We start from the raw sequence: 13510 nt of genomic DNA, 5'->3' as shown, positions 1-13510 counted from the left end.
TGACAGGTATAGAGTTCTCTATTAGGTGAAGCAGCTCTGATGACAACGACAGGCTACTGCTGAGTAATACATACCCGCGGCATCTGAGGTTAGAAAGCAGTATGAGGGACAGAGTGGAGAGAACCAATCAGATCCCCTTAACAAAGCTACACACCTCAGATCCACACTTGGTGAGAAAACACAACCACTAATGTTGAACAACTACTTAATTAAAATGAATTCCACTTTTTTGTGTGATGTGACAACTGTAAGTAATTTAAAAACAGTTTCTTTGTAAGTGGGATCATTTCTTTCGAACAGCCTCAGATTTTCTTGGCTTTTTTTAGTTTTTTTATTTGCAGTGATAATTTGCTAATAAATGATTGCTTTTACAGTACATGAGCTAGGCTATAAGTAAAGCTCTGGGTTAAATGACCAATCAAATGTTTTCAATACTCTCTCTGATTCTGTCACTGATTCAGCATTAAATTGCATTTTAATTATTTAAAGCTGAAGTGTGTAATTTTTTTGAGGTTAAAATACTTTCTCCTATCCCAGCTTAATATCCAGACAAAAGTAAGCCATTTCAACACACTCTCACAGCGAAATCGTAAGGATTCGTCCAACTTTTCTAAATTTGGCTAATTCGTATGATATCGTACAACTGCACTGTATGAATTTATATGACTTTCACTACAGCCAATGATGTTGCTGGACATCGTTTCCATCGAATACGTGACAATTACTTGCTTCTGTCACACACAACAACTTCCTATCATGTTTACACACTCTACTGATCGGTTAGGTTTAGATAAGGGGTTTGGGTAAGGGCATAATATTAATAAGCATGTCCTTCACACCTCCAGCGCAGATCTCACGCTTACTTCCGCATTACACATTCGGACATTTGCACATGATGAAATCATACGAATTCATTCGAATTAAATCATACAACATCATACAAAATAACCAACTCGTAAAATATGTACAAATTTTCATGAGATCGGGTTGGCCATTTATTTTAGGTGCAGAAATGACACACTTTAGCTTTAATATCTCAAACCAATGCATTTAGAATATATCATGTAATTAGTTTATAATGAAAGATAAAGATAGAAAAAAAAGAAAAGAGCAAGTAGTGATTACCTAAATTGGAGCGGGTGTTGGAGCGATCCATAATGGCGTGCTTGCTGGGGTTGTTTAGGATCGACCGTTTGGCAAGTGCAATATCCGCCGTCACCCGTGTGATAGTTATTCTAATCATGAATTTGATATATCATAAACATCACATTACTCTATATGACTACACAAAATGATTAAATTATGGCAGATATAAACATTTGTGGACATAAATATGTCATTGCTCAATGGTCCATTAATTCTGTATTCATATGGACACCATACCTTCCTTCAAATCTGTGTTTTAGAAAATCAAAGAGAGCTTTTTGCATCATATCTGTAACCTGTAAAATGAAAAAAGAGGGAAAACCCATATACAATTAAGCTGTCAATTATAAAGACTTCCCAAACTAAAGTGCCATTTAGTAATGTACAGTAGGGGGCAGTAAATATTTGTACTGCATTTGTGTGGCTTTAATGGACATAATCTACAGGTTCTAAGATACTTTATATAAACATGAATCACGGTATAAAATAATTAATTTCTGTTTTGTTTTAAGAGTAAAATCTTCATATTTATCTGATGAGCTACTGGATTCTTCAAAGCATTAATGTTGGAAAAAAGCAGAGACTTTGGACTGTCTGCAAATGACTGAATCCAGCACACATTGAGACACTGGTAAAAGGCCCATCACCTCATAGCCCTTGAGTGAAGGCCCCATGAGCACCACAGGACGCATGGAAGGCACAACATCATATGCAGCCAGTTGTTCTCCCTGTAATATTCAAACAAATTTGGTGCAAATGTTCTTAATCATAAACATGTGTAAATGGTTTGTATAAATATGAGTATACATGCATGTGTATTTATAATATAATATAATATAATATATTATGTGTGTGTACTATATAGGGGGGTGCTTACCGATTTTTTCTTTACTTGCTGAACTGGAAGTTAAGATACAAAATATAAAAATGTTACTGCATTCAGGCAAGTAAAAGGATAACACTGTATACACTCACTGAGCACTTTATTAGGAACACCTGTACACCTACTTATTCATGCGATTATCTAATCAGCCAGTCGTGTGGCAGCAGTGCATTGCATAAAATCATGCAGATACGGGTCAGGAGCTTCTGTTAATGTTCACATCAACCATCAAAATAGGGAAACAATGTGCCAGACGGGCTGGTTTGATTATTTCTGTGATTGCAGATCTTCTGGGATTTACACGCACAACAGTCTCTAGAGTTTACTGGAATTACTAGAATGGTGCCTAAAACAAAAAACATCCAGTGAGCAGCAGTTCTGCGGACAGAAATGCCTTGTTGATGAGAGAGGTCATCGGAGAATGGCCAGACTGGTTCAAGCTGACAGAAAGGCTAAGGTAATTCAGATAACCCCAATGTACAATTGTAGTGAGCAGAATAGCATCTCAGAATGCACAGCACATCGAACCTTGAGGTGGTTGGGCTAAAACAGCAGAAGACCAAGTCGGGCACTTTATTAGGACCATAGTGTTCTTAATACATGATTGTATTTTCTACCTTTATTCCAATTAAAAGCACTGATGCAAATCTGTCTTGTCCAGGTTAATGCATGATAACAATTCTGAATCATTTGATGAGAAACTCATTTACATGCAAATGTAGTAATGAACAGCTCTCTTACATAAGTAATTTCTCTGAATTTACATAATAAATATAATAAGTCATGTAATGTCAGCACACCTGTTTGTGGTGGAGCTACTTTCTTTGCGTTCATATCATCTTTGGCAGAACTTGCCGCTTTACTGGAACAAGAAAAACAAATAATTTTGAACATCATGAATGTTGCAGCAATTTACTTACATTATAATTTCTGAATTATTCTCCCTAAAAGAACCAAAACATACAATATACAAAAAAACAACACACTGTAAAATAAATAAGTTCTTTACTTGGCTAGCGCTTTGGCGGCCTTCCTGGCCTGCACCTCTCTCCTGATCAGAATGGTCTCCAGGTTCACTGGGCTGGGGATAAAACCAACCTCTCCTCCTTCCTTTACAGGCCGCCCAATCCACCAGTCATTATTAAATTTCTGCACAAATAAAACAAAACAAAAATACAATATGTGGTAGCTTAAAAACAACTAAGTGTAATGATTGCACAGATGATTAGCTGGGCAACTACATTGTTGGACAACCTATTCCTCTCTCACCTCTTTTATATGTAGGAAGTCTTTAGCCTCAAAGGAAACTCCTTGCCCTGGTATAGGGACATTGTCGTCATCTGCAGGAGTGTAAGTGAAGTTTGTTCGAACAGCAAAAGCAACAGGTTTACACTGCATAATGGGGTTGGGGGGGGGGGCGGTAAAGAGTTTGAATCAATTGAAATTTCTGCCTTTATTTTCACACAACCTGGTTAATTCTACTTTTTTCATACATTTATTTTTAGTAGCTCAGAGAAATATGTTGATCAATTTACATCACCGACATACAGTACAATATATAAATATTCACTTGTGTATGCAATATATGGATATCTACTACGTCTTTGGTTAACCTATTGTACAGTAAAGGACAATTTTAATATTTCAGTGTTATATATGCAACATAAATGTTTATAGAACTGTTTATTTTTTTTAACAAAAAAAGAAAAATAATAATTGTATTGTAAAATTTGTAAAAAAATATATAAAAAAATTGATCCAGGGCACTTCTCATAAAGAGTAGGGGTGTAACCTGGTGTCCTGTTAAAATCCCCCTCATTGGCCCTTATCAGTTATGGCCTCCTAATAATCCCCATACACTAACTGGCTGTATCATTCACTCTAATCTCTCCTCTCCACCAATAGCTGGTGTGTGGTGAGCGAACTGGTGCACTATGGCTGCCATTGCAGGTGGTTGAGGACTGTCCCCTGTTCACTATGTAAAGTGCTTTGAGTATCAGAAAAGCGCTATATGAATGTAACATTCATTCATTAATTCATTCATTAACCAGGAAAAGAGAGCAGTCTGTGTGTCTTTCTATGTGTTATCATTAACTCATTAAATCAGGTATATGCTCTGCTGTGTTATTTTCAGTAGATCACATTACTATATAATGGCAGTCACAAATGTCACAAATGATCCCAAGCTTTCTTGAGAGAATGAATCACAACTCTACGATCCGATAAAAGGATACATACAGAAGGTGAATAATGTGATCCTTTGTGAGCAGATACCGCTACATTACTAACAGTGTGTTTCAGTTCAGAATATTATGGCTATATTATAGCAGGGATGCTGATACAGAAACACTGTTGAGTTCAGCATGTGAGCAATAGCACATGTGCTGCATTGCCCCAGGCAAGTTACTAATAATAGCTTTCATTCATTTACCTTCAAACCAATTAGAATGCATGACTTCATTCTCGAAGAACTCCATATCTGCCCAGTGATAGGGTACCATCAAATGGCAACTATATGAGGCTTGAGGAGAGTGCAGGTTTGGATACTTATGATGAGATCGAGTGATATCATTGTAATTCAGTGTGCACTGTGAAATCTTTGCACCTGCTAGCCAAATAACGTAAGTTGTCCTTAAAGTTCTGTAAAATGTGCAAAAATGGTTAATATGGAGTGCAGTATGGTGCCCTTAAATAAGGTCTACAACGTGCTACCATGTGATCATATTTGCTTCTTCCATATTTATTTATCCTTGTAACATACTGTACAGTAACATGACAAAATGACTGGTGTGGAATTCAGTGTTGACAAATGGGATTTTATGATAAACATCTCAATTTTCTTGGATCATAATGTATACCTATCTTTTTTTTAAATATATTATCCACCCCATACGATGAAAAGAAAAGAACAGAAAAGAAATAGAGAAGAAAAGAAATCTGGCCAAAATATATGTCTGACAAATTAATAAATGTAATGTGAAATGTAGACACAATTAAGTGGCTATAACTTTCTATTTTTTAAATATATGTTTTTAAATTTTTTATATTTAGATTTTAAAATGGCCAAATATTTTGGGGAAAATAAATGACTAAAAACATATTCGAAATACATCAATATATATATATTAGCAATACATTTTTTTTTATATTTTTTGGGCCTTTTTGTATAACAAAAACATAAAGATTGTCTCCATATTTAAAAATCCTGTCTCAGTCACAGTACAAACAATAATAAATAATAATTTTATTATAATTGCATGCAATTATTATGTCATCATTTGGTATTTAATTTAAAGCAAAGTCAAATGACAAAACAATGGCAGTCTAGCTGTTTATAGCTTGGCCCGAGGGAGTTGGCAGGATGTCATGCTTTCTGCTCCTTAATTAAAAAGACCATAGGGGGCTCATTGACATGGGCAGGGAATTTAATTCCTTTTTTTAAGTAAATCTAGCTAAATTAGACTCTGTAAAGAGCTAATGATACAACACCGAGCATTTGTTAATCATTCACAGCTTGCTATGTTACAGGTAGTTGTTGTAAGTTTTTGGATTTCTTAACAAATAGAACAAAAAGCATCTAGCTAAGGCAAGTTTTACTTTCATTATTGCTCATACCAATGGTTAGGGATTTGAACCCTTGAGTATTGAATTTTGGCATGTAACTTTGTGATGAGGAGGAGGGTGCGGCCGGCCGTAATGATGGACGCCAATCAGCGGGAGAGGGATAAAGAGGAGGCAGGGAAACCAGTTTGAGAGAGAAAGAGACGCACGTGTTGTGTGTATGCGCGCCTTTGTTTTGTTTATGTTCGTTTAAATTCAGTTCTTTCATTAAAGTTTACGTTGATTGTTCAGCCGGTTCCCACCTCCTCCTTGCCCATCCTTACTTGTTACCTTGGTGCCGAAACCCAGCAAGGAGGAGGGATGTGCTGTCATGGAGTTCTCGCCGCTGCTGTCCACCAGGGGACGGAGGAGTTGCTGCCGGCCACTGAGAGTCGGAGGAACCACTGCCGTCCGCCAGGGGAGGAGAGGCCATCATCCGCCAGAGGGTGGATAAGTGGCTGAGAACCAGGCAACGACATGTCCAGTGACTGGCGAGCTAGTTTTTCTCTCTCTTTCTGTCTCTCCCCCTCACTCTTTCCCTCTCTCTCCCCTCGTCTCTCCCAGGGCTCCAGAGAGGTGGGGAAGACCTGCCAGCAGAAGGACGGCCGGAAGGGCATCACGAAGGGGAGTACGTCATGCTGGAGGTTTCCCAAACCTGAATCAGGTGGCAGAGGAGTGTGACGATGGATGCCCGGCGCTGAATCAGCCCAATCAGAGAGGGATAAAGAGGACCCGGGGATGCCAGTTCGAGAGAGAGAGAGAGGCACACATGTTGTGTGTCTTTGTTTTGTTTATGTTTGTTTAAATTCAGTTCTGTCATTAAAGTTTACGTTGATTGATCAGCCGGTTCCTGACTCCCCCTTGCCCATACTTACCCGTTACAAACTTGTACTGAACTGTTTGTGAATACGGACATGAATGATACTTCAAATCATGTGGATAACTGGGGAGAGGTGTGCCATTACTTTTCAAAGGGATCAGCCTTATGATTTTTCGTGGTGGACTCTTGTCTCTAAATTTGGCTTGGATCCCTGCTTCAATGTGAGTCTAGTTACATTTTCTACCTGTATTGTAATACAACAAACTTGGAAGAGGGCTCTTTTGTCTTAGGCCAGTAAGCAACCACAGAGCACCTTGCAATGCCTTAGCAACCACCCAAAACACAACCAGGCAACTATCTACAATAACCCTATAATTGCAGAGACGAATAGCACTGACACGCACATCTCACATTTTCTTCAGCAAAATGTAAACATCTACTGCCTCTCAGTTAAATGTAGGCCAATGCTTTTGTAAGGTTCATGATTTAACACTGATGTGGTCTTTTCAGTCAGAGCATATAGTAATTAGCTACTTTGTTACTTTGACAGAGGAAAAACCAGTCATTCAAAATGTATGGCCACATCTAAGGCGATAAAATATTTCAGTCGATGTGGCCATGTCATACATTAGGTAGCTGGAAATGGGCAGCAGAGAGAATTATGGAGTTGCACTCTACCTTGGCCTTCTCCAGCTGGACTTGGGCATTCTTCTCCTTCTCCTCAGTGACCCCTGAGTCCTGACGGTCCGCCGAACCCTGCAGCAGTCCAACACAAGAGAACCAGCATTATTACAACACTCAGACTCACTCTCTTTCACATGTCTCTCCACTCTGTCATGCTGTAGCTCAGTAGAGTCACAGACTCTAAGAAGTAACTCTTGACAACAAGCACTTGTGTAAATAGTGTCAAAACTAACACTCAATAAAATGTGAGATGAATCAAAATGTGTTGAAAATATGCTGTCTTTCAATTACTAATTTAATTCTGGTGTTCAGATTCTTTTGTTTTTGACATCCATTCTTGAACCAACACACCAGATTAACACAGTTAATTTTAACAGATGAATGAATATATTGATAATTTTATTTTACGACCAACACAGTGTATACAATATCTGGGTATTTACTATGTATTTGGTTAAATGTTTACTGTTGTATGTGAAATGTAAATGTAACATCTGTATAAGTGAAAATTAATTATTTAAAGGTCCTGACATTGACAGTGAAGTTTAAATATGGCTATATCTGTTAACTAGGAACAGTGAGCACTGTGTCTTTTCGTGTGACACCATAAGGTATCTGAATAGTAGCATTGCCATCAAAGTCACAAATGATCCCAGGCTTTACCCACTGTCACAAAACTGTATTAATGACGACGCACAAAGCACACTGTTCAAAGTCATTTGGAGAAATTCTCCGTAATCTCTGGTGATAACAATTCAAAGAAGCATTAGCTCTATCATACTGAACTAAGCTTGTAAATTGATACAAGCATAACATTCCTTATGATTTTTCAACACCAGTCTATCAATGGCAAAGTGCTACCACAGAAGAAAGTAAATACTGGGTCTAGAAGGAAAAGTTATTATATTTGATTCTATGCCCTGCTTACCCTACTGAGGGGTTTTTATAACATTCATGCTGCCTCTTTAAAATCTTTTGGTCACACAACAAAGCTATAGAAATTTAAATGTTCAAATGTGAGACCCTCACAAAATTGTCTCCTCCAAGTCATCAGCTATACCACACATAATGCAAGAACTGATGCACCATACTTTCAAAACACCCAAAACTAAACTAGTGTTACATTAGCAATCAACCAAAGGCTATACTTATCCATAAAGATGTTGATAAAAGTCAACAAACCATACTTGTATCAGTATTCTTGCCTAATTATCCTGAATATATTTCTCCTGCATCCCCAAATTAACATAATCTCTCCTGTTAGAGATCACTTTAGAAAATTGTCACTGCATATGTTAGCACAAAAATCGCTGCCAAAACCTGTTTCATTCACATCTACAGTATACATGCTCACACACACACACACACACACACACACACACACACACACACAGATATGTGGACAGTAATTGCACAGTGACCAGTTCCTGGTGGTATGCAGTCAGACAACATCATATTTATCTTAAAGACCCCATGAACCATGATTTGCTACTTGTTAGACACTTGCAGGTGGTAAGTCCTTCTTTTGTTTTTTTGTGATTCCCGTTCTTCATGCATATCGCCCCCTACTGTGCAGGGAGGAGTATTTATGGTAAAAATTTACTTAAATATTGATCTGTCTCTCACCCACACCTATCATATCACTTCTGAAGATATTGATTTAAACACTGGAGTCTTATGGATTACTTTTTGTGCATTTTGGAGCTTCAAAATTTTGGCACCCATTCACTTGCATTGTATGGTCCTACAGAGCAGAGATATTTTTCTAAAAATCTTCATTTGTGTTCTGCTGAGGAAATAAAGTCATACACATCTGGGATGGCATTAGGGGGAGTAAATGATGACATAATTTTCATTTTTGGGAGAACTATTCCTTTAAGGGAGGGACATTCTCTTTCTAGAGAGCATTAGATTGGAAAAAATCTGTGTAGTGCAAGATGAGTCATCGATATCTTTGGTTTGTTTCCCAGAAGAGAAAGACAGTACATTTTAAATGCGTACATATCTGCTAACAGTGAATTTTGTCAACATGTAGGAGTATGCTAGCATGGCCTCAAAGGTAACACAGATGGTCTGAAAGCCACAAAACTCCAATTCTGAACTCCAAAGACACAGTCACAAAGAAAACATGCACTGTGATGAGGTTAAATTATGTACATTTTTCATACTCAAAAGTCTGTTAAGAATGTAAATGTGATCTCAGCCTGAATATTATAATTAATACATATTACTTATGATTGTTTAAAATTAACAGGCCTTATAGGTTACAAAACACAGTATTACTCAAGGGCATGCAGTGAACTTATGAGAAGAAATTAGGTTAATTAGCAGAGAAGGTGGTGAAAAGTGATGGAGAAAAGGAGAAAATAAAATAATGAAGTAAAGGAGAGACAGAAATAATTGGGGTGGGGGTTGGGGGGTTAGGATTCCCATAGGCACAGTCATGTAGAGGTGCTTGCTTTCATTTCTGTCATAGACATCTGTTCACTCAGCGGCATCTCTCCTGAAAGTCAATCACAGAGAGAGCAGTACAAAACATTGCTGAATTATTAAACAATGCCACGGTCACCAAACTACAGAGTTAGCAAGGATTGAGATTTTTTACAGACAACACTGAAACCTGTAAAATGTTATGATCACATTCTTACATATCAGCACTCAACAATTAAAAATGTTATACTGACCTGGGCAGGCCAGCAGTTCAAATTTTACTTGTTTAATTGTTTTATCTTGGACCCACCACTACAAATTCTTCATTTTACTTTCAGGAATGTATTTAATATGCATCATATATATATATATATATATATATATATATATATATATATATATATATATATATATATATATATACATATACACACATACATATACAGTTGTGCTCAAAAGTTTGCATACCCTGGCAGAAATTGTGAAATTTTGGCCTTGATTTTGAAAATATGACTGATCATGCAAAAAAACGGTCTTTTATTTAAGGATAGTGATCATATGAAGCCATTTATTATCACATAGTTGTTTGGCTCCTTTTTAAATCATAATGATTACAGAAATCACCCAAAATCAAAAGTAACAGTCAGTATCTGGTGTGGCCACCAGCTGCATTAAGTACTGCAGTGCATCTCCTCCTCATGGACTGCACCAGATTTGCCAGTTCTTGCTTTGAGATGTTACCCCACTCTTCCACCAAGGCACTTGCAAGTTTCCGTACATTTATGGGGGGAATGGTCCTAGCACCAGTATGGCTGGTGGCATTATCATGCTGGAGGGTCATGTCAGGATGAGCCTGCAGGAAGGGTACCACATGAGGGAGAAGGATGTCTTCCCTGTAACACACAGCATTAAGATTGCCTGCAATGACAACAAGCTCAGTCCGGTGATGCTGTGACACACCGCCCCAGACCATGATGGACCCTCTACCTCCAAATCGATTCCGCTCCAGAGTACAGGCCTCGGTGTAACGCTCATTCCTCCAACCATCACCCCTGGTGAGACAAAACCACGACTCGTCAGTGAAGAGCACTGTTTGCCAGTCCTGTCTGGTCCAGCAAAGGTGGGTTTTTGCCCTTGTTTCCGGTGATGTCTGGTAAGGACCTGCCTTACAACAGGACTACAAGCCCTCAGTCCAGCCTCTCTCAGCCTGTTGCAGACAGTCTGAGCACTGATGGAGGGATTGTACGTTCCTGGTGTAACACAGGCAGTTGTTGTTGCCATCCTGTACCTGTCCTGCAGGTGTGATATTCGGAAGTACGATCCTGTGCAGGTGTTGTTACACGTGGTCTGCCACTGCGAGGATGATCAGCTGTCCTTCCTGTCTCCCTGTAGCGCTGTCTTAGGCGTCTCACAGTATGGACATTGCAATTTATTGCCCTGGCCACATCTGCAGTCCTCATGCCTCCATGCAGCATGCCTAAGGCACGTTCACGCAGATGAGCATTTCTTCTGGTGTTTTTCAGAGTCAGTAGAAAGGTCTCTTTAGTGTCCTAAGTTTTTATAACTGTGACCTTAATTGCCCACCGTCTGTAAGCTGTTAGTGTTTTAACGACCGGTCCACAGGTGCATGTTCATTAATTGATTATGCTTCAGTGAACAAGCATCGAAAACATTGTTAAACCCTTTACAATAAAGATCTGAAAAGTTATTTGGATTTTAACAAAATTATCTTTAAAATAGAGTGTCCTGAAAAAGGGATGTTTCTTTTTTTGCTGAGTTTATATATAATTTGGACCATGGTATGATTGTTGGTGCCAGACAGGTCTAATACTTATGGGTCATTGGCAAATCCAAGGTGTAGAAATCTTTTAAAATCTAGTTTAAAACACTTGTGTCATGTTCTCAGAAATGTAATCTTTGTTTCCAATTTGGTTTCATAATTTTTTTTAAAACCTTTATAGCATTTTCTACAAAACAAATTTAAACTTTAAAACTGTCATGTGGTGAACCATCAAATAAAAAGTATTATAATACTTTATTTGCACCTTGAATACATGAGAGTATAAACAACATAATAATTCATTTCCAAAAAGTTTTCAAACACATTTTTCAAGATAAAAATAAATACAAATTTTTTTATAAATATTATGAATTTTTTAGTCAAAAATATCAATAAGTTTTCTCAGGGTTACACCACATGACTTGAACAAAATGTGCCTTTTCATAAAAATGTCAAACTAAATATCAGATTTTTTTTTTTTTTAACTTTAAGCTCAGTCTTGAGGGTCTAAAGATGTCCACTCTGTTCTATGGTTTTTATGGTCAACATAAACCTACATGTTGGTTACACCCACCCAATTACTTTTATTTGGTGGACAAAAGCGTTTTTAAATATTTTAAAACACAATTGCTTCACTGCTTATTTTTTTTTTTTTTTCAAGAAATAACAATAAAAAATTATTCTGCAATAGTCATGCCTACATTATTTTTTCAGGAATTTCACTTTTTAATGAGACTTTGACTTTTTTTTATTGTCCCTGGACACCACATGACTTTTTTATTTTAAGCCCCAGAAAAAAATATCAATATGACTTTAAAGTCAGAAATTGAAAATATGCTCATCATAGAAGAGGTGTATTCAAGTAAAAGTTTGAATTGCATTTTTTTATGTATTTTTAATTTAATAAATCTGGACACAAGTGAGCATCACTTCATTAACCTTAGAACATGTGGCCATAATATGCACATATTACCCTCTGTTATTGTATTTTATGATTAATTTTATGAAAAGAATCCATGTTATGATCAGGAATTTATTTATTTATTTATTTATTTTTTAATCGCTCATCCATTGTCACAGACAAATTTTTTCTACTCCAATAACCAAACTAGTAAAGGAAGTTTGGGCTGTTTCTATGAAGGATCCTTAAACAGTTGTGTAAAAAAAATTGTTCTACACACAAAACGGTTTTATGGGTGAAACCCTGAAAATTATTTGAATTAAAACATGTACATGTTGTAATTGTTCACTCGTCATAGCAATATATTACATTCTGTTCTCTGGCCATTTTTGAAAGTGCATGAAACTTTGCAAAGTTGCATTACCTTCAGTGGTGTAAGTTTCATGTGAACACTAGAAAGGACAAGTCAACCCAACGCTAAACTCTGACGTGTTTGCCATTGTTTTCCAACAACCAGCATCTTTTCGCAGTGGAGAAATAGCTCACGTGCTCAAGCTTGCCAGATTTCGTGACTAAAGCGTCGCCCTGACAGAATGTATCCAAACTGTACAAGCGTCAAGGGCTAATTGGGGGATTTCACCTATAGAACTCTGGCAACCTCACACGTCGAAATAAAATCTGACCGGCTAATCAACCTTATTTAAAGTCTGCTATTTATCAAATGTAGAAAATTCAGTATTTTACTTGCATGATTAGTTCTAAGTAATACATGACGCAATTGATCTAAAGGGGATGGTAAGGGGGATGGTGGTTTTACAAGGGGGATGCTTTTTGATATTTCTTGCAACAAGGGGGATGCCATCCCCTCGCATCCATATATATATACTGTATTATGATGAGGAGGAGGGCGTGGCCGGGCCGTGAGGATGCACACCCGGCGCTGAGTTGCCTAATCAGTGGGAGAGAGATAAGGAGGAGCCAGGGATGCCAGTGAGAGAGAGAGACGCATGTGGCCATTGTGTGTGCGTGTTTGTGTGTTTTATGTTATAAGTTCCTCTGAGTCATTAAAGTTTACGTTGACTGCTCAGCCAGTTCCCGCCTCCTCCTTTCCCACCCTTGAACTGCGTTACATTGGTGCCGAAACCTGGGAAAGGAGGAGCAGCACGCTGTCCGGGAGAACTCACCGCTGCCGTCCGCCTGGGAGGCGAAGGAGCACACTGCCATCCGCCAAGAGACGGAGGAGCTGCTGCCGTCCGCCAGGAGGTG

The 13510-nt window shown here is 37.9% G+C and overlaps 1 protein-coding gene across 2 annotated transcripts in view; it reads right to left on the bottom strand.

Moving 5' to 3' along the window:
* Positions 1–13510, bottom strand: part of LOC127440399 (voltage-dependent L-type calcium channel subunit beta-3-like) — a 46038-nt gene that overhangs the window by 8655 nt on the left and 23873 nt on the right. For both annotated transcript variants that reach the window (XM_051696936.1, XM_051696938.1), the window contains exons 2-9: positions 7128–7205; positions 3299–3421; positions 3039–3178; positions 2830–2891; positions 2024–2046; positions 1794–1874; positions 1384–1442; positions 1126–1235 (exon numbers count right to left, since the gene is read on the bottom strand). In XM_051696936.1, the coding sequence (XP_051552896.1) occupies positions 1126–1235; positions 1384–1442; positions 1794–1874; positions 2024–2046; positions 2830–2891; positions 3039–3178; positions 3299–3421; positions 7128–7205 (676 nt within the window). The remainder of the gene's footprint in view (positions 1–1125; positions 1236–1383; positions 1443–1793; positions 1875–2023; positions 2047–2829; positions 2892–3038; positions 3179–3298; positions 3422–7127; positions 7206–13510) is intronic.

The sequence above is a fragment of the Myxocyprinus asiaticus genome, chromosome 5 (genome assembly GCF_019703515.2).
Source record: "Myxocyprinus asiaticus isolate MX2 ecotype Aquarium Trade chromosome 5, UBuf_Myxa_2, whole genome shotgun sequence".
Lineage (NCBI taxonomy): Eukaryota > Metazoa > Chordata > Actinopteri > Cypriniformes > Catostomidae > Myxocyprinus > Myxocyprinus asiaticus.
This window is presented reverse-complemented; position numbering and strand designations above follow the sequence as displayed.